The 21,052-nt window shown below is 36.6% G+C and overlaps 2 protein-coding genes across 4 annotated transcripts in view; both read right to left on the minus strand.

The window, feature by feature from the left end:
• LOC306858683 (cadherin-like and PC-esterase domain-containing protein 1) overlaps positions 1–18,918 on the minus strand; it is a 51,769-nt gene extending 32,851 nt beyond the window's left edge. Inside the window, exons 1-6 of one of the 2 annotated variants that reach the window (XM_079399325.1) lie at positions 18,262–18,918; positions 9,740–9,911; positions 4,516–4,610; positions 3,810–3,891; positions 1,128–1,212; positions 892–1,048 (exon numbers count right to left, since the gene is read on the minus strand). In XM_079399325.1, the coding sequence (XP_079255451.1) occupies positions 892–1,048; positions 1,128–1,212; positions 3,810–3,891; positions 4,516–4,610; positions 9,740–9,911; positions 18,262–18,546 (876 nt within the window). In that variant the 5' untranslated portion in view covers positions 18,547–18,918. Of the gene's footprint in view, positions 1–891; positions 1,049–1,127; positions 1,213–3,809; positions 3,892–4,515; positions 4,611–8,682; positions 8,759–9,739; positions 9,912–18,261 lie in introns of those variants that run through there. The other variant, XM_079399326.1, reaches the window with a different exon arrangement.
• Positions 18,919–19,512: 594 nt separating this feature from the next.
• LOC306858278 (inhibitor of growth protein 3-like) overlaps positions 19,513–21,052 on the minus strand; it is a 9,106-nt gene continuing 7,566 nt past the window's right edge. The window contains exon 12 of one of the 2 annotated variants that reach the window (XM_079398723.1): positions 19,513–21,042. In XM_079398723.1, coding sequence (XP_079254849.1) covers positions 20,926–21,042 — 117 coding nt within the window. In that variant the 3' untranslated portion in view covers positions 19,513–20,925. The remainder of the gene's footprint in view (positions 21,043–21,052) is intronic. The other variant, XM_079398724.1, reaches the window with a different exon arrangement.

Below are 21,052 nucleotides of genomic sequence, written 5' to 3' on the forward strand. Positions count from 1 at the left end.
ATGGGTCAAAGACAAAAGGGGGTTTCAAGCACCAAAACAATAAATGTTTAATGTAGCTTTTTTTTCTTTTTCCATGCATTAGAATGTGCCGTTTAATTAGATTTTTCTCTGAGCAAAATATAATCATATATTTTTACCATTATTTATGGGGGGGGGGGGGGGGGGGGGGGGGGGATGTCATTCAGTGTAATAGTAGTTTGTATACCATAAAAAAATCTAATGAACAAAAATCATATGACATTAAACGACTCTACTTAAGGATCACAGTGCAACCCTAAAATGCTAATTAATTGTCATTTTAAATCTTAAAGTTTAAATCTCAAAGTTTTGTCAAGGACACACACTGTTGCACACACTAAGTTTTGCATAAGATGTGCTCTATACACCAACCAACAACCAGAGGGGAACGAGCAGACGTTTATGAAGACTTTATAGTGATCTGCTTGTTTGTCAGGGCTCTTTTATCAACCCTTGAAACTCAGTAAACATGATCTGTGTCTTATTAGATCTCAATGTGCCCTCCAGCTGTTCACAAGTCTCTGACTGAAGCCTCTTCAGTAATTTGGCATCACACACACACACACACAGAGAGAGAGAGCGTTAAACTGCAATGAGAGCGGTGTTTCGCTGCTGTGGAGGCCTAATAAACATCACATGGGGAATAAATGTTTAGCCAAGCCTTCATCATCAGTAAACGGCAGCACAGGGATCCAAACTGCAATATTAAGACTGGAAAAATCTCATCTGATCTGATTTAAAAATATAAATGCTTATTGAAACAGCTAAAAGGCACCTAATAATCATTTCTAAGCTCATTTGAGTATTGAGACGCAGATATTGTTTTATTTTGACTGTAATTTTTTTACGGCTCTCACTCATGTGCTTTCTTACCTCGGTGGCATGACTAGTTTTATCCAAGTGGGTTTTGACCAAGGCTGTGCGGTGGACAAAAGCGGTCAGCGGTGTTGCCGAGGTAACCAGGAGGTATACATTTACTGTGGCATTCAGGTCCTGATTGTCCGAGCGGCTGTGTGTGATTGGCTGCCTCCTGTAGAATACAATCACAATAACGCTTGACATTGAAACATTTTTGGTTGGCCAATTCTTTCAAATGTGACTTGACTTACCCTTCATCTTCAGCAGCATTTGGGGTTCCCTCTTGTGGAGATGTGGAAAAAGAGCAGGAAGAAGGAAGTATTGGTAATGTCACTCCTGAGATGGAAAACAGACGGGAGAAGTGGATAAAGTCTGAGTTCAGGCACCTTGATTTCCTCTGTGAGGAAGACACATAGCACATGTATCGACATGAAGGCCACAGCTACTTCAATTCTTTCCACAAAGAACTCCAGACGTGTGTCTAGAAATACCACGTTACAAAATCACTGAGTCTGGCTTTTTCTTGATTCGTCCACCATGTTGCAATGACTTTTAGTGTCGCAATGCATTCTGGGATTGCATCTCACTATGAAGTTTTGCCTCAGAATGGAGTTAAAACAAGGTCAATTTTGAAATGTTTTTAAACAAAGTCTCTTATGCTCGCCAAGACAATACAGCAAAATAAGTGATATTATGAATGATTATTACAGTTTAAAATATCTGTTTTCTTTTTAAATATATTTTAAAATATAACATTTATTCATGTGATGCAAAGCTGAATTTTCAGCATTATTACTACAGTCTTCGGTGTCACATGATCCTTCAGAAATTATTCAAATATGCTTTTTTACTGCTAAAATAATATTTTTGGATAACTGTAATAAAAATATCAAAAGTAGTTTTGCTGCTTAATATTTTTGTGAAAACTATTATACTTTTTTCAGGATTCCTTGTCAAATAAAAAGCTCAAAAGAACAACATAGTGTGACATACCCTATGTGAACAAAGTCAGTAAGTTTGAGTCTAATGCGATAACGTTAACTAGTATTTTCGGGAAAAAGAAAATCTTTTCCAGTTCAATTTGACCCGAACACAACCAGAGGGTTAAACCACACACCACACCAGCCTTCGGGCCCCATTTCAGACCCCAACGAAACACTTGGAAAAACATCAGGATCTCAGTACCCCGTGCTTCTGCCAAAGTCCCAATCACTCCCAACACAAGTGTGTGAGCTATGCAGAGTTTACATTCAACTTGGTCACTGACCTGTCCATGTCATGTGTATATTTGTATATCAGCATATCAGTACGCCTGTCTTCAGATGCCATTATAAAGAGGACACCACCTGGCCTAGCCAAACCCCAAACACCAGGACTCAATCGCTCGTGTTTCTGTGGGCGTCAGGCCAACAGGAAGGACAATATTGTTTCAGAGCCGGAGACAAAGCCTCCTTTTCTGAAGCTGGGCGGTCTTGATGCCACAGGGGCAGCGGGTGAAAAATCGGTCATTATTGTCACAAAACGTAGGCACTGTTATCCTCCTCCTTTGAGGTCTTTCAGAAGAGATGATCATAATTGGTTCAAAGCAGTTAAATTAAGTGTCATCAATTTCAAAGAGCTTTGTAATGCAGCGTTCTGACATATAAGAAAAAAAGCGACATTTTGAAGAAAAGATGATTCAGTATGGCTGTTATTAAATGGCATTTACGATGTGCACTTACCTTTTAATATCCCTGCAGCAGAGAGTTACTCACGGTAAATATCACCCTTGACACTAACTTTTATAAGTAATTACAGAGACACGCTTAAAATTCTCCAATACACACCTGACTGAAGTGTGTTACACACACACACACACAGTGTTGGAGATGTCTGTTAAGTTGAGAATGGACCTTTTAACCAATTTAAGTGCCGATGCTTCATAAGGATTCTCACAAAAGGAATTTTTAAGAAATGCTTTTGTTGACCTAATGAAAGCCAATGGAGTCCAAAGTGGTTGTTTTGGATCCAGTGCTGTTATTGTTAACTAAAACTATTAAATTTATTAAACTACTATTAAACTATCATTTTGGGTAATTGAAATAAAGCTGAAATAGGATAAAACATAAGTATTAGATAAAATTAGAAAAACAAACTTAAACTTAAAAAATGTTGCAAACTAATTGAAATAAATTTTAAGTACTTAAACTGAAAATTTCATTGAAATTTAAATTGAAATAGCTAAATAGAAAATGACAAAATCACAAGAAAATTACTAAAACTTACAATTGAAATGAAAACTGAAAAGATACCAATAAAAGCTAATTTAAAATATTAATTAATACTATATAAATAATACTACAATATTGTTGTTTGGACCCCATTGATTTTCATTACAATTCATACAATTATAAAAACAGTTAAAAATATCTTCAAGTGTTCCAGACAAAAGAAATTCATACACTGTAAAAAAAATTAAATAAAATAAAAATAAAAATAAAAAATTTTAAGGCAACCAGCTTCAGCAGATTTTTGAGTTCTCTCAACTTATTTTTGTAGGAGATTCTCAACTTTTTGTTGTATAAACTTAAAACAACAAGTTTAGAAAACTCAAAAATCTGGTGAAGCTGGTTACCTTAAAATTTTAAATTGGCTCAACTTTTTTTTTTTCTTTTTACAGTTTAGAATCACATGAGTAAATTATGAGAAATTTAATTTTTATGAGAACTGTCCCTTTCAATTTCTTGCAAAAATGTCAAATTCTTGAAAAACTATATCATATTGTTTCAGAAGTCTTTTTACGATGCTTTTACATTCTACAGAAAAGAGCAGCGTGACCATTCTGCAAAACATCTCCTTTAAGTCATTTGAAATTGAAACGGAAATAAATTAATGTTGTGGCTGCAAAAAATACATCACTGTCTTAAAGAAATGCTTAGAACATTTCTGCTCACCTGACAGCTGGCTGTCCGTTAAAAACCGGCAGACTCCGCCCATGTCCAGAAACGCTCCGGCAAAGGCTGGTATTATGTTAACCTGTGTAAAGATTTGACCCCGGAGGGATCAGAGGTCAGAGTTTAACGAAGATCACCAATATGGATAGTTTAACAACATTCAAAACAGTCATTCGTCCTTCAGTAATGCATTAAGATCCTGTGAGATGACTAACGGCTTATAAACGAGAGCGATTTAATAACTGAGACAGTAAGTAGCAGTTGTTCTTGGATGACTTCCAGAACTATAACTGGCCCAGGAGACTCACAACAGCTGGGATATTTAAGCAAATCTGATCATTATATGAGCATTACGAAATACAGGGTTCAGATGAATTGTAAGTAAAATACGAGAGCTCTTATAGATGGGTTTTCTTCATTTAGAGCGTGAGCTCAGAGTAGTTGAGGATGCTGGAATGTTTTATTGCGTCCTGGTTTCTATAAACATTCCCTTTGAATCTCTGGACCGTATCTTATTTCACATGCATTTCAAACTAAAAGCATTTGGCATTAGCACTTGGCGTTTGTTTGCTTTTCCTTCTCAGTGTCAGAGCTATAATGCGGCATATTTTTTTAATTATTGTGCATTACACTGCATCATAAACAGGAATCTCTTCAAGAGCACTGGATGTGATTGCAGTCAACTATAGGGAGTGGGTGGTCTTACCCTCTGGCGGTGCTGCGGATGGGCGAAGTTGATTTTTCGCAGGCAACTTTTTTCAGAGCCCTTTAGGCATATCAAGACGGACCAGTCTCTTCCATCTGTGTTGAAGGGAGAATATATTTAGAGAATATATTTATATTTATTTAGCGAGAGATGAAGAACTAAAGCAAGAAAAAAGATGGCAAGATCAGCACTGACTATGTGCTGATGACAGTTTGCCAAAAACAGAGGATTAAGGCACGCACGCGCACACACACACACACACACACACACACACACACGCACACACACACACACGCACACACACACAGTCAGTCTGGTCAGCTATCCTTGTAGGGACTCGCCATAGGTGTAATGGTTTTTATACTGTAAAAACCATATTTTCTATCAACCTACTATACCAACCCTACACCTAAACTACCCCTTACAGGAAACTTTCTGCATTTTTACTTTCTCAAAAAAACGAATTCTGTATGATTTATAAGCTTTTGTACCCATGGGGACCTCAATTTAGGTCCCCACCTATCTAAATGAGGAATTAAAAAAAAGAAGTTCATTATAATTACAACTACACACAAATACAAACCCTAACCATAAACAACTGTTTAATAGTTCATAGAGAGAAACATATCGGAAATCAAATAAAATAAATTAAATATAATAAAAAAAAACAAAATATATATATACATATATATATATATATATATATATATATATATATATATATAATCAAGAATATCTATACATAAGTTAAGACATTTGTTTCAACAGAAAATAATATTAATTTTATTTATTTCAAATGAGGACATCTCTGTTCCCAAATAATAATGATAATAATAATAATAATAATAATAATGGCTAATAATAATACAATATAATAATACAATAATAACAATGCATTATTATTCTTCTAATTTTTGAACATGTAATATTTATTTATTTATTTATTTGTGTAAGACATTTCTGATGAAACTCTATTGAAAAATAGTTTGTCCAAATTAGGACATCCCTGAATGTCCCCAAGGGAGGTTTTGTCATATTTAGCTCACTTCTGGGAATAATAATCCCTTAAGCATTGCCAAGTAAACACTGTAAAAAGTAACACAAAACCTTAAGTAAGGCTGTCTGTCTTTTCATAATATGAAAATAAGGAAGAAAGCTTTAGACTTGGAAAAATCTTCGCTCTTATAATAAAGAAGTTGTGAAGTCCTTTTACAGTCCTAAAAACGAGGACAAAAGTGGATTACATAATGCTGTGGCAACACTACGCGCAGTCAGGAAGAAACTGAGGCACAGCCAATTTTCCTTTCGCTGTAAGACTGCCTTCATCTATACTTGACATTCTTTTAACTTTTTAATTTCTTTTATGCAGCTTTGAATTAAAGGAGGGACATTCATGGTTTCGACAAGACATCAAAGATACATAGCCCCCTACGCAACCTCTCTGCATGCAAACACATATGATTTATGAGCGCCGTTTTAATTCACCAAATTCCAGACCAGAGGTTCAGAGGCCCAATTAGCCATCTAGACGTCACAATATGATTGGCCCACATCAAACTGAATATATTAAGGCACATGCTTCAGTACATGACAGCTGTCAAATGTAATACTGCCTTGATTAACCATCCTGCAATACTAAATAAACAAACAAATAATTTCCAACTAACTAATCCAATCTAAGACCAAAAGGATGTTGATTCAGGAACATGTTCTACTTAATTAAATCAAGTTGTATGTGCACATGTAATGTTTAATGCTTTAGAAATTTGAACCATTGTTTATTGAGTTAATAAAACATCAAATTCTTTGAGTGAGAGAGAAACTGGGAAAAGCACATCTGGTAGTTATTGTAGTGCTCAGCATCGCTCCAGGAAATGAGCTGATGTGTATTTGGCATAAAGTCCAAACATTTGTGCCTGAGTGCCGTCCCAGCCCAAACAACAGGAAGTACTGTTTATAGCCAAAGGGAATCATGGGAAATCAGCCTTCATGATCCTCCTGATACAATCAGGTTAATTTCAGCTCATTCTACGTTCAGATAGTGCTGTTAACAGCTCATCATTTCTAATCAGTTCAATGCATTTTAATGTTTCTGCTTTTCCTGTAGTGTTCCAGGCCAAAGCTTAGACTACAGTTTATAAGTGCTGCATACCAAACGGCCCATAGTTAAATAAGCATCTATATTACGGCCTGTACTAACTATATAACTGTCACCACATGTAAATCTATGATTATTAAACTCTTTACAGATATGCATAGACACACACGCTATCTGAGATGTTTAATGTGCCGGTAATGGAAAGCACTGGAAGGCACTGATGCCTTCAGCGTTCCTGGCATTAAAATGAGTGTGTTTTATCAGCAGAGTTTCTGTGTATAGTTCTGGTAAAGATGTTTGGGTGCAGCTAGCTGTTGGCCTGATGACCTCAAAGTTTTTGATGAATCTGACGGACAGATGTCGACAACCTGTCTTTGTCCGCCGAGGCAAACAAACACCTGCTTGATTCATCACATAATACACATACTTGTATGGCCTTTACTGAAATAAACTGAAAAATAAAATAAAAAATATACATAAAATAAAATCTGTGAACCAAATTTAATCCTAAAGAAACAAAGCAATTTTAGTATCTTTAAAGCAAAGAACAACACCACCACCACCAAATAATTGTAAATCCAATATTATGATGTAAAATGAGATAATGATGTAAAATATAGAAGTAAAACTTATTACTCGTATTGTTATGCTGATACATAATTTGTCAATTTGTCAACATGTGTATTCAACTGGAAAATTGTACAACAGAAGTATTTTCACTAATGATCTCAGATGTTTGGAGCTCACTGTATTGTTTGTATTTTTTCATCTACAATAATGTGCCATTACATACTTCAAAAGTCAAAATTGTTTATATTGAGGTAATAGTCTCAGTAAATCTCAATTTGTGGTAATACAGTTGCATAATACTAGTTTATGCATCTATATAAATTTCAGGACGAATATGGCATAACCAAGGAATAATGGTCGGCGCTATGTACTTGAAAAACATTCCCAGAAACTTAACAGCACAGTTTATGAGAGAGGCCTCCATCTCAATCACCTCTCTGTGTCCAGTCACGACCTGGAGGAGGAGGAGGGGAGGAAGGTTTAAGGACCCCAACTGTGACCGTGAAGCAGTGCTTAAACTGAGCTGGAGACCAAATTAACCCCTGAAACACGACGGTAGAAGGGAACAACAAACTCTGAGATCACGAGCCAGCAGCACACAGCAGTGCAATTTATTACACGGCTCTCCAGATTACTTACATTTACATTTATGCTTTTATCCAAAGCGACTTACATTGCATTCAAGTTACAGTTTTTACATTTTATCAGCTCTTGCTTTCCCTGGGAATCGAACCCATGACCTTGGCGTTGCTAGCGCCATGCTCTACTATTTGAGCTACAGGAAAGCCTGTACTTCATTCTGATTGGTCACTAGCAGAAGTCATGACCACTAAACTATATTTGACCATTGTCCCTGGAGACCAACCAACGATACCTCACATAATACACAAAAAACACACAAGAGTCAAATCAGACTGGGAATACAATGATAAAAATGGATTATATTTATTATTTACATCCCTTCCAGTTCATTCTTCACATTAGAAACGGGTGGTTAAGTCAAGTGCATTGCATTTGCAGCGTGCTTGGGTTATATACCACGCATTTTGGTGAATTTAGTTCACAGCAGGCATTCCATGCATCCAGAAAATTAGCATACTGTGATATGCGGTGCAAAAATAGAAGTTGGTAGAATGCCAGTCTAAACATACCCAATCTGTCCTGAGCCGCCCATAAATGCATGCATATGTGTGCTGCAGGTATATTCTCAACAGCACATTAACATTATATTTTTAGTATATATTTTGTATGCAGTATGCATTTTGTGTATTATATACAAATGTTCTGCATGCATAATTAAATGCAGATGTCCGATTACATATCGAAATGTGTAGTGACAAAACACTGCACAGAACACCGTATCCCACAATGTAATGCACTTGAGATTCCATTCACATTGCAACAAATGAAACCTAAGTAATTTCAACCATGATTTAACACAAAATTGGATTAAAGGAATAGTTCGCCCAAAATTGAAAATCTGTTGAAAATTGACTAACCCTTAGGCCATCCAAGATGTAGATTGGTTTGTTTTTTTCATCAGAACAGATTTGGAGAAATTTAGCGTTACATCACTTGCTCTCCAATGGATCCTCTGCAGTGAATGGGTGCCGTCAGAATGAGAGTCCAAACAGCTGATAAAAATATCATAATAATCCACAATTAATCAACATGACTCCAGTCAATCAATTAGCAATGGGTGAAGCAAAAAGCTGTGTGTTTGTAGTAAACAAATTCATCAGTAAGACGTTTTAATTTCAAACGGTTGCTTCTGGCTAAAATACTAGTCCTCCATCCATAATAATGCTTTTTCCAGTGAAAAAGTCATCTAGTCTGAATCAGAATAGAAATATGCACCGATTAAGCACTGTTCACAAGTGAAAACGGTATGTTGTGGATATACAAATATGTTGTGGATTTTTATGTGAGAGGACAACAGGGGATGGACTTTTTCTGGAGGAAATGTTATTTCAAATTATGGAATTTGGCCAGAAGCAACAGTTTATAAAGTTAAAAGCTTCAGCAAAAACTTGTTTCTTACAAACACGCAGTTTTCACCGCACAAGACATTAATTGATGGACTGGAGTTGTTTGGATTACTTGTGGATTATTGTGATGTTTTTATCAGCTGTTTAGACTCTCATTCTGACGGCACCCATTCACTGCAGATGATCCATCGGTGAGCAAGTGACGTAATGCTAAATCTCTCCAAACCTTTTTTGATTGAGAAACAAACTCATCTACATCTTGAATGGCCTGAGGATAAGTACATTTTCATTTCTGGGTGAACTACTTTAAAAATCCTAAATTAACATATTTACTGTACAGTATGCTAAGAGCTGATAACCACACACTGCTTTCTGAATTAGGTCTTGATAACTGTGCAGCATGCTAGGTTAAAGTGTTGATTATGCATACATTTGTTTTTACATATTAGAAGTTAAATATAGGCAGCATTCAGTGTACCGCATATTGTGCAGTAAGTAGTACAGTAGTATTCCAAATATAAACTGGGTTTACACACAAAAGGACAGGATGTTATTGTTCCCCTCTCACCTCTCCTGTCCTGTCTGAGTGAGGCGCTGGTCTCTGCGTAACGGGCCTGATCCACTCGATACCCCTGCTGCTGTAGGACTCTCTGGTACAACTGGACCTCTGTGTCTGTCGGAGCATGTTGGCCTGTCAGAATAATGGCTTTTCCTGCACATCTGCGCTTAGAATGATGCACCTGAGTGAAAGAAAAGAGAAACTGTTTAGCAACTATAGCTTTTCTTTTGAACATAAATTTATTCTTGATTTTACTTTCTTTAAAACTTAAGAAAATGCACAATAAACCTGATTTGTAGGTTAGAAATGCTCAATGAAGTTCAACAGGGTTTAAAGCGTCCTCAGGCTTTGTCACATGTGAGGATCACAACACCAGGGGATAATCAGAAAGGCAGCTGAGCATTTTAAAAGTACCCATAATGCAGTGTAGCGTGGTAATGACCTCTGTGGGCTGTCAGGTAGGGAGGAGGGCTGAACCTCGATTAGAAGAGAGCAGACTTCAGATGCCTAGACTCGCTCAGAGTTTCAGGTGATGGGTACTGCACGGGAGAATTCTGTTATATGGTTCAGTTTAGCACCAGAGGAAAGCTTGACAACATGAGCCCTATTAAAAGTCATATTAAACATAGCACACGATCATCCAGTTCCGTGTTGCATAACAGAATCGGAGGAACACAGCGTTATTTGGGCAGAGCTTCAGCATGAGTGTGTGACTGAGGAAGGGAGGGGAGCGTTTCCTCTCCTTCAGCATGGATGATACTGTTCCCCTTTCTTCTCTCTCTGTATGTGTTCATCTTTTTCTGCCATCGTGCTGTGCTGTTCTCTCTCTCTCTCTCTCTCTCTCAGAGGTCCACTCCTCCTCTGCTTGTAAATGTTTCCATCTGGGAGCTCAGCCACATTAATGAAAGGGTCCTAAATGGCCAAAGTCAACCCCTGCACCCCATTATTAGCTCATTTAGACTTCAAAACAGATTGTTCATACATTACATAGGTTAGGGATTTCAAAATAAAACCATAAATAACTTTTAGTGGATATAGTACACACTGACAATATACTACTACTACCACCACCACTACTACTACAGCTAATATTTATTATTGACTAACTCTTTTGTTTCATTATTATTATTATTAATAATACATAATATCATTATTTTATTTCAAATTATTTTTACAACTACAGGAATGTATGACCCTTTTATGTCTACAACAGCAATAATAATAATAATAAATAAATAAATATTATAATTATTATTAGTAAATGTAATACTTATATTTATTTCTAATTATATGTAAATATTGTACATTTTAATTATTCATTAGATATTTTATTTCCACCCCACATATATTCTATTATGTAATATAGGCTATTATACTGGATGTTCAAATTTAATTTGTTAATTTCAATAAATAAGTACATCAGGGGACCTGGGAACTCAAAACAAAAAGACAATAAAATCAAGCTCAGTATTTGAATAATGCTGATTGTTGAAGAGATGTGTACTCATTTAAGCAACTTTCGCTCGAACAAAACACATTCATATACTTACATTGAAGGATGGACTTAAGCCTTATCTAGAGACTAGAAAATCAGAAATATTGTGATGTTGTCATGAAGTAAAGTAAAGTAAAGTCGTGACGTATTGTCAAGTATGGTGACCCATACTCGAAATTGGTGCTCTGCGTTTAACCCATCCAAGTGCACACACACAGCAGTGAGTAGTGAACAAATGCACACACACACACACACACACACACACCGTGAACACACACCGTGAACACACACCCGGAGCAGTGGGCAGCCATGCTGCGGCGCCCGGGGAGCAATTGGGGGTTCGGTGCCTTGCTCAAGGGCACCTCAGTCGTGGTCTCAGGGTGGAGAGAGCGCATTCACTCCCCCCACCTACAACCCCTGCCGGCCGGGGACTCGAACCCGCAACCTTTCGATTACGAGTCCGACTCTCTAACCATTAGGCCACGACTTCCCAGCACCACTAAATGAAGGGCCAGCACCACTAAAATCCAACTGTTCTCTTTTCTTTTCAAATACTAGCATTACAACTTCATCACCAACTCAAAAGAAACAAGAGGCATCTAGTTTCCATTCATACTTGGTTTCCCACTCTTTCTCTCCTACATCCCCCAGTCTGTCTCTCCTCCTCCGATCTGCTCCCTCTCTCCTGCCCCTCTGTGAGACCTCAGGCTGCAGACGCTAATCTAAAACATGCAATTACTGGACTGCATTCATTTCACCCTCCGTGTCTGCGGCCCAAGACACAAACATCATTACTTCTTTAAAGGGCTGCCTAAAACAGCCCAGCGCTCAAAGGAAGTAATAACAACCAATAAGAAACGTCTCATGAAGAAACAGGGAAATAAAAAGGAAGTAGGGAGGGAGAGGAATATATATATAAAACCCAAAGAGGTGAGAGAGCACAATGATACATTAAATTTAATAAGATCTGAAATTAAATCAGCTATACACAAAACATTAATTCCTGTCAGGGAAATCTTCCATTAATTCCCACCACATAAAAACAGGAGACTAATATACACATAAATATTAATTTAGTCCTCTGGTGCAGGGATCTGTGGAAACGCAGTCAAATCACAGCAGAAATTGCTCTTTCGTGGAAAAGCATCCTCTTTTGAACAAGCAGAGGTCATTTTAAACAGTGGGAACCAGACATAAAAAAACACACAAGTCTTGAATGCAAAAGTATAAGAGAGAGTAGATGGTGTTTGGTATGTGCAACTAAATCCAAATGTGTTTGTACTAAAAATAATATTACTATCTTTAAAAGCCAACCTCTTAACACCGTCCCCAAAGGGTCACGACTTTTACAACACACATGGTGCAGAAAAACGCACAAAGACATATGTGCACATGCATGCAATACTGACAGAAAAAAAAAATACATATTCTATCTCTCTCTCTCTCTCTCACACACACACACACACACACACACACATATATACAAATGGGTCACAAGTGTTGTGAATAATACAATGAAACAAAGCCAAACATAACAACATCTGTACTCAGATTCAAACAACTCAATCCTCACATGGCCTCTGACCCAGTAAACACACAGATAAAGAACAGACCACCCTGACAGATATGTAGAAATCCTACACACGACCCTACCAGAAAGTGGTACTAGTGGTGGTATTACCTTTGCTGTGAAGGCTACTAAAACTTTTGGTGCCCTAGCCAGGCCTGAGAATCTTATGCAGATTTGTTTTTGTATGTGCTCAGATAGCACTCTGGGAGTTAGTGCCCATGCCAAAATACCATTATCATCTCATCAACTCTGCTGTTTTCTCCTGTCAGCAATGTGGAAAGGCAAGCCAAACTAAATTAACATCATTATTAAAGTCACTCTCTGCACTCAGATGCATCAGAGTAATAGCATTTCAAAAATTAATTATAAAATTAACTATTAAAATTAACACAGACGTAGTTAAGTTTTCTACCAATGAAGTGCAGGATGTGAACATTCACATCAGAATACAAATATCTGTAAATTTAAAACAATTATGCCTTTAAAAATCCGATTGGATGAATGACATTTTGAGCAGCTGTACTCCTCAATGACTTTTTTATTATATTATATTATTTATATATATAGAGAGAGATTTTTTTATATTGTGCCAATTTGCTACACAACAATACATGCAGTTAAACTATATTACTTAAGTATTATAGTAATTAATTAATAATAATATACATGAATAAATTCACAAAATTTATACATTTACATTAAATGTATATATATATATATACACACATACACAGTCGAAGTCAAAACTTTACATACACCTTTCAGAATCTGCAAAATGTTAATTATTTTACCAAAATAAGAGGGATCATACAAAATGCATGTTATTGTTTATTTAGTACTGACCTGAATAAGATATTTCAAATAAAAAAAGTTTACATATAGACCACAAGAGAAAATAATAGTTGAACTTATAAAAATGACCCCGTTCAAAAGTTTACATACACTTGATTCTTAATACTGTGTTGTTACCTGAATGATCCACAGCTGTGATTTTTTTGTTTAGTGACAGTTGTTCATGAGTCCCTTGTTTGTCCTGAACAGTTAAACTGCCCGCTGTTCTTTAGAAAAATCCTTCAGGTCCCACAAATTCTTTGGTTTTCCAGCATTTTTGTGTATTTGAACCCTTTCCAGCAATGACTGTATGATTTTGAGATTCATCTTTCCACACCGAGGACAACTGAGGGACTCATATGCAGCTATTAAGTTCAAACGCTCACTGATGCTCCAGAAGGAAAACCCATGCATTAAGAACAGAATGAAGATGAGTACATTTTTCTTGTTTTGCCTAAATATCATACGGCTCTTAATGCACGGGTTTTCCTGAAAGGTGTATGTAAAGTTTTGACTTCAACTGTATATATATATATATATATATATATATATATGTGTGTGTGTGTGTGTACATGTTAAAAATTACAATAACGTAAATAAGATAGATGTATTAATATTTAAATACATTTAATAATGTCTTCTGTCTTAATGTCTTATGTCACAATTTAATATATAAATTCAAATGTTAAATTCTGAATGAGCTGCCTCTGAAACCATTGTAACGGTAAATGTACACATTTAAAATAATGTCTACATATAAATATATATCTATTTTAGATTCTTACTGGAGCTGCCTTCAAAGTTTTGTAACACACACATTAGTGATTGTATGTGCCAAGTTGCTACATTCTTTGGTGACCATAAACAGTCCACCATTAGCATAACGAAGTGCTTACTTGCTGGATAAAGTGTTTATTAGACTTTTTGTGGAAAACGTGATGTTTCATTCTTCTAAGGAATTTTCTGCATAGAAATGAACGGAATTCGACTTTGTACTCCAGATTCAATATTTGAACCCAGCGCGAAGCACAGCTGGGTCAGGTTATCATGTCTTCAAGAGAGCGTTTGAGATGTGGAAAGAAGGAAGAAAACAAAACGTGGGTTCTGTTAGTATTCAGAGGAGACCTCGAACTCTGCTTGTCCATGCAAAGTGAATGGTTTAGTTGGCTAAACGTTTGGCATTGGCTCAACATTTTATTCAAGCTTTCCCCCCACAAACTACTTCTCCCTGTTTTTCTGCGCTTTCCTCGCTCTTCCTCCCCCTCCACAAATACCTCTCTCTCTCTCTGTGCCACTCTGGATGAGGGGTTCTGTTACCACTGGCTCCATGTATAAGGTTCAGAGGTTAATCATGGCTGTCGAGAGGGCCCCTATATATAAAAATAACCTTTTTCCTATCTGCTATTCGACACAAACCGCATCAAACACACTCACAAACACATAACATACCAAACCCACCTCTATGCCACATCTAGACCCTCTAAAACAATGCAACGCATAGTGTAGAAAAGAAGTGAGCGCTACTTGCTGACCTCCTGTACTTGTCCTCTCCCCACACAGTCAAAACGGCAGACAATAAACTCTCAGCATACTTGAACGCGAGTCTCTTTGGGGAGCGTTCAGCCCAACAGTGATGGAGTGCAGTTGTTCATGCAAACCGCAGGCCTAATATAGACTATAACATGTATAGCATGTGCTAGACAGTAGGTTACAGTGTCTCCTGACAGCAATGTAAAAGCAGAGGTTTGACTTTACACCCTTTATACCGCATACAAGAATAATACATTAAATAATTACATTTAAATACGTGAATGCTGTAATATTGAGTATTAAACAAATATTGATCAGTATTATATAACTATTTTAATTATGCATTAAATTCAAAACTAAATACATGAATAATACTTTAATAATTAAATTTAAATACAATATGATACAACCTTGTGAGCATTAAGTATTATAAATATTGTTCAGTAATATCATAAAGAACTATATTTTAACTATGCATTAAATTTAATATTAAATACAATAATACATTAATAAATAATTACATTTAAATACAATATAATGCAATATTGCGAGCATTAAATATTATAAATACTGTTCAATATTTTATATATAACTATTTAATTATGCATTAAATGTAAATAAATAATTAAATGTTAATGCATTAAAGTTGTAATATTATGAGCATTAAATATTGCAAATATTATTATAACTATATTTTAATTATGCATTCAATTTAAAATTAAATACATGAATAATACACTAATAACTAATTAAATGTAAATAATTAATGCTGTAATATTATGAGTACTAAATATAACTATTTTCCAGTTTTATAGCTATATTTTTTCTATATTCTTAAATTATTATTTTGTATTATTCGCTGAACTTCTCTACAGTATTAGGTCCCTAGGTTCCAAAGTTTATGGGATATTTTGCTCATTGTATCATTCATTAAGTGATCATCATAAGCCTGATCACATTTAAAAAATAGTGCCAAACATTAATGCTTAAAACTTATGAATAATAATACATTTTAAAAATGTAAAAAGTATTATATTTATTGTATTTATTTATTTAAAAAATTAATAGGGCTGACTGTGTGAGATTAGTATGTGACTACGACCTTCCAACTGGCTGTTAAAGTGTGATGTCTAAACACTACATAGTGAGGTTTATATTAGACTGACATATGGCTGCAGTCAAAGCAGTTATTCTCACTGTGTGTGTAAACACTAGAAGTTAATCAGCTGAAAGTGAATGCAATTGTCTGATCCTGGATCAGAACCAGGCGGTCCAAAAGCACAGACAGACGTGACTTCGTTAACATGAATGAACCTCCTCCAATGGTCTCCAGGGACAACGAGACAGAAATGGTTTGCGGGATGGGAAAACTTTTTCACACTTTTCACAGTCCGTGCAGCAACCATGGGAATAGGCATCTTCTTCAAATGAACGTTATGAATATATGTTAATATGAAATGACATTATGCTAATTCACACAACAAACATTATCTCACTCCTGTTGCTGAGAGGCTGAAAACTTCCAAAACAAATGCCCAGAATCCTTAAAAACTCCCACACACACTCACAATCATGATGCCCACAAATGCAATGGGTAATTCTTCACTTCCTGCCCAACTCTGTTACCTACCTGTTTATCACTTTTATATGGCAGCACCAGACACTGCAGGACACAGTCCGTCTGCAAACACATCAGAGAGCCACTGATGGTCGTACAGACTGATAACTCTATCCTTCTCAATACACACACACACACACACACACTCAAGTAAGGTACACTAACAGCTGATTGAGGACAGCTGTCATGGTTCTCAGTGTTGACTTCCTGCTAGGAGTTAGTTAGTGCGGGATTATGGGAAGGCATACTGCCGCAGTCCTGGCTTAAAACTAAACCTCTTTCACCTCTCATTGCTTTCCTGCCCTCATCTTCTGCCTCACTGACCCTAAATCTGTTTCCCAATGTCTCTCTCTATCACTTTTTTCCATGCTTTGCACACTCTTTTTCTCTCTCATGCACACACATGCTCCACCTCCTCATACAGATTTCATAAATAAGCCTATGGCTGGGCATCCCACATGACAGCCGTTCTTTATTCCTGGCATCTCTCCTGAGCTCTTTCTATCCCATACTGACATAACACTTCCCTGCAAATGTCAATCATCCCAGCGCTCAAACGAAAGCATGTGTCCGCTCATAAATAACCCCTCCTTCATGCGCTCTCTTAAACCAATGAATGTCCAGCTTTGAGTTTCTCCTCCTAAAATACCCCCAACAAAGACAACCATCATAAATAAACAATACTCGCTGGCTATTTTTAACTGGGTTTCATGCTGAAAGTGAAGGAAGACAAATATCCTAAAGCAACAGATTTTTTTCATTTCTTTTTTTTTTTTTTTTTTTTTTTTTACAAGGGATGAGAACTCAGAAATAATTAAGTTTTTGATTGAAGATCTGTATTGTTTTGAAAGCTATCACTACCTGGAAAAAAAATAAAACTTCTAGGTTATTTTTCATAGATATCAAATTATGAATAAAGTACATTAATAATACACTAATAAATAATTAAATTTAAATACATTAATGCTGTAATATTGTGAGTATCAAATATATATAAAAATGTTTTAGTATTATAAAAAGCTATTTTAATTATGCATTACAGTTAACGTTAAATACTTGAACTATACATTAATAAAAAGTACAAATAATGCTGTAATATTATGAGTATTTAATATTCTTATTTTTATGCACTTTAACTGTATTAATTATACATTCGATTTAACATTAAATACATGAACAATACATTAATAAATAATTATATTTAAATTAATGAATGCATAATATTATGAGCAATAAATATTTTTTCAGGACTACAAAGAACTATTTTATGTGTGCATAAAATTTTACATTAAATGCCCGAATAATGCATTAATAAATACATTTAAATAAATAAATTGTGTAAGATAACGAATACTAAATATCATAGATAAATATAGATTCTGCTGCTAATAATAATAATTATTATTATTATTATCAGCAGCAGGAGCACTATTATTAGGTAACAATGAAATAATAAGCTATAAACAGCTTTCAAACATCATACTTACAAAACTGTCTGTCTGTGATGCTTCTAGTAGAGATACGAGTTTCTCTGGGTTCTTGAGCAGTAGTTTATAATCAAACACCGCAGATTTGTTCTTTTGGTCCCGTTGGCTGGACTTGAACTCAGTTCTGTCCCGATGCATAGTCACAGTGTGGTAAAACAGCCCGACCGCTATCCCCAGCAGCAAAAGGGGACCAGTGCAGCACCTCCGGCGGAGCGCCCAGATCCCACGGAAAAGCATTCCCACTTCTGCACAAACGTTGCTGGATAGAGTCAAGACACATACCATTGGGAATGCGCGTTTGGTCCCCACATCATCCCTCCAGATCACGGCGCGCTGTGGAGCGACAAGCGCTCAAACGCGCACCTTAGGAATCCGACGCGCTGGGTTAAAGCGCACATATCTGAGGAACGCTTCACATGATCGTGGGAAATCTTGAACTAATTCGAGGCGCGTCAGAGCTGCTTGTGAAGTCTCGTTTCAATGGTCCGGGAGTCCAAAGTTTCTCTGAAGGCTTCTTTCTTCTCCTCAGGGCTGCTGAGCCCCACGGTTGATTAAAAACACTCCCGAGCGGAGGAACCTCATGACTGAGAGTAATGATACGCCTCCTTCACGCGCTGTCAGAGAGCGCCTGCCTCCCTTTACCAAACCGCTGTGAATGTTGTGGGTTCGGCTGGGCTTCTCCACATATTAAACTTAAAGGCCTTCTCACACAGGACGTGTGTAGCGGTCATTTACACTCCTTTTTAATTGTTGGTCAGTCTAGACGAGCAGGAGACTGACATCACGGCCGTCGCGTCGCACGGTTTTCATACGGTCTCTCGCGCGTATAGCCTACGCGTTACGCTTTTTTAACAACCTTTAAAATTCTTAAACTTTTACAAAACGCGCCTCCAGACCCCCGTGTGCTGCTTCTTTTCATAGCTATTTAAACGGAAGTAACTGTAGTAGATACTGTCAGAAAAAAGAGGATGTTTGGGTTTGTTCTTTTGATTTGTTAAAGTGCGCACCTGGTTTGCGTTAACCTATTTAATTCCAACATTTTCCCAGCTAAGACAGCACATGCATTTTAGTCTTTGGAAAGTCCAGCAAAACAATATGCAATTCATATTGTAATATTCTTTGAGAAAAAAAAAAAGTTACGATTCCTCCATAAGATAAACATTAACAAAGATTCTATTTTCCAAAAAAAGTTAAAATTATATATATATATATAAAGTATTGTTTAGTAAAATCATCTCTCTCTATACACACACATATAAAATATAGTTTTATTTAAAGAAATAATACTTCGAAATCTATTTATTTTATATTTGCAAAATAAACAGAAATAAATATTGTGTTTACATGTATTGTGGTCATGACTTATGAGAGCATATATAATTATAGGACCCTCAAATATTATAATATATACAGTATTGTCTCATGTATTTTGACACATTCTATGGAGCTTTCCTTTTAAATTAATGCCTGGAATTAATTCACTTTGCTCATTTAAACCAGCTATAAAAACGTTAAAGTGAACACCATCTATAGTTTAAGAGTTTTTTAGCCCTTCAAACTCAAAGCAAATTTTGGTTACAAATTGATTTTTAAGGTTTAGGATTAAATTAGTTTATACGAAGAGAACAGCATCTTAAATTGTCCCATTTGCCTGAGTGGGACAATTTAGGAACTGTTTCAAGAGGGATTTATACAAAAATGCAATTCTGCTTGTTGCATGAATATAGCTCAATGTGTCTCCCAATTCTCATATCCTTCCCACGCTCCTACTAAAATCAGAGGGCACCGACTGGTTGATAGTAATGTTGTTCCAGGACCAAAACGACGTTGATCCAGAAACATGTCCTACTTGGCAAAATGCATTCAATCTTTTACAGTGCACTTTAAGACAGTGTGTACCAAAAGTTCTTGATCATTTTATTTCCCCCCCCCCCACATCTCTCAAAACGTATCACCACATCAGTGCAGTACAGGCTAAAGACACAGACACACAAACATACACACAGGTCACAGTTGTTAATTTGTTCTATTGAACACCTTAAGAGCTCCTCTGTAAAATAAGAAACATCCTGTCCTTTAAGCGGAGCACAATACATCATCTATCCATTACTCACAAATAATCCCGCAAAATCATCACGTTCACTGGCGAGCAATGAGGCGTCACTCTTGCTGTCGTAATCTGTTCATATCCGTATCCTTTAAGATTTGTCAGAGCTGAATGTCTCGAGACTTGTAGTCCATCAAACAGTTTAGGACTACAATTCCCAGTCTGCATCATGTCAATCCATACTATGCCATATGGATTAGCAGGAGCTGCCAGATGCGAAGGGTCATCACGCATGGCAAGCCGAGGAATGTCTTGAATGTTAAAAATATGGGCCTCCCAATACCATCTTGCCCATCCGCCTCCATAAAGATTAATGGAGATGAAGAGAAAAACATAAAAACAGGAAAAGTTTCGAGGGCAGTGTGCGCTTAGATTCACCAGCTAAAAACGCCCAACCTGGTTGCGATTTACACAAACACACACACACAGCAGCCACACCATCTTTCAGGCATCTCTCTCTTGCATCTACACACCCTGAACTCATGGTGATGTAACATGTACACTCTCAGTCGAGGGGGACAGTCATTCCAGAGAGGTCGGCCCAGGTGTTCTGGCATTTATTTGTGCCGGCTACCCCTCCTCTTCATGGCCGCCGTACACTGTGGGCAGTACCACTTCCCTTTGGGTGCCTCGGTCAAACCTACACAGCCATAGTGGAACCACTCGATCGGACACTGTGGGAAA

Source organism: Barbus barbus (genome assembly GCF_936440315.1).
Source record: "Barbus barbus genome assembly, chromosome: 39".
Taxonomy (NCBI): domain Eukaryota; kingdom Metazoa; phylum Chordata; class Actinopteri; order Cypriniformes; family Cyprinidae; genus Barbus; species Barbus barbus.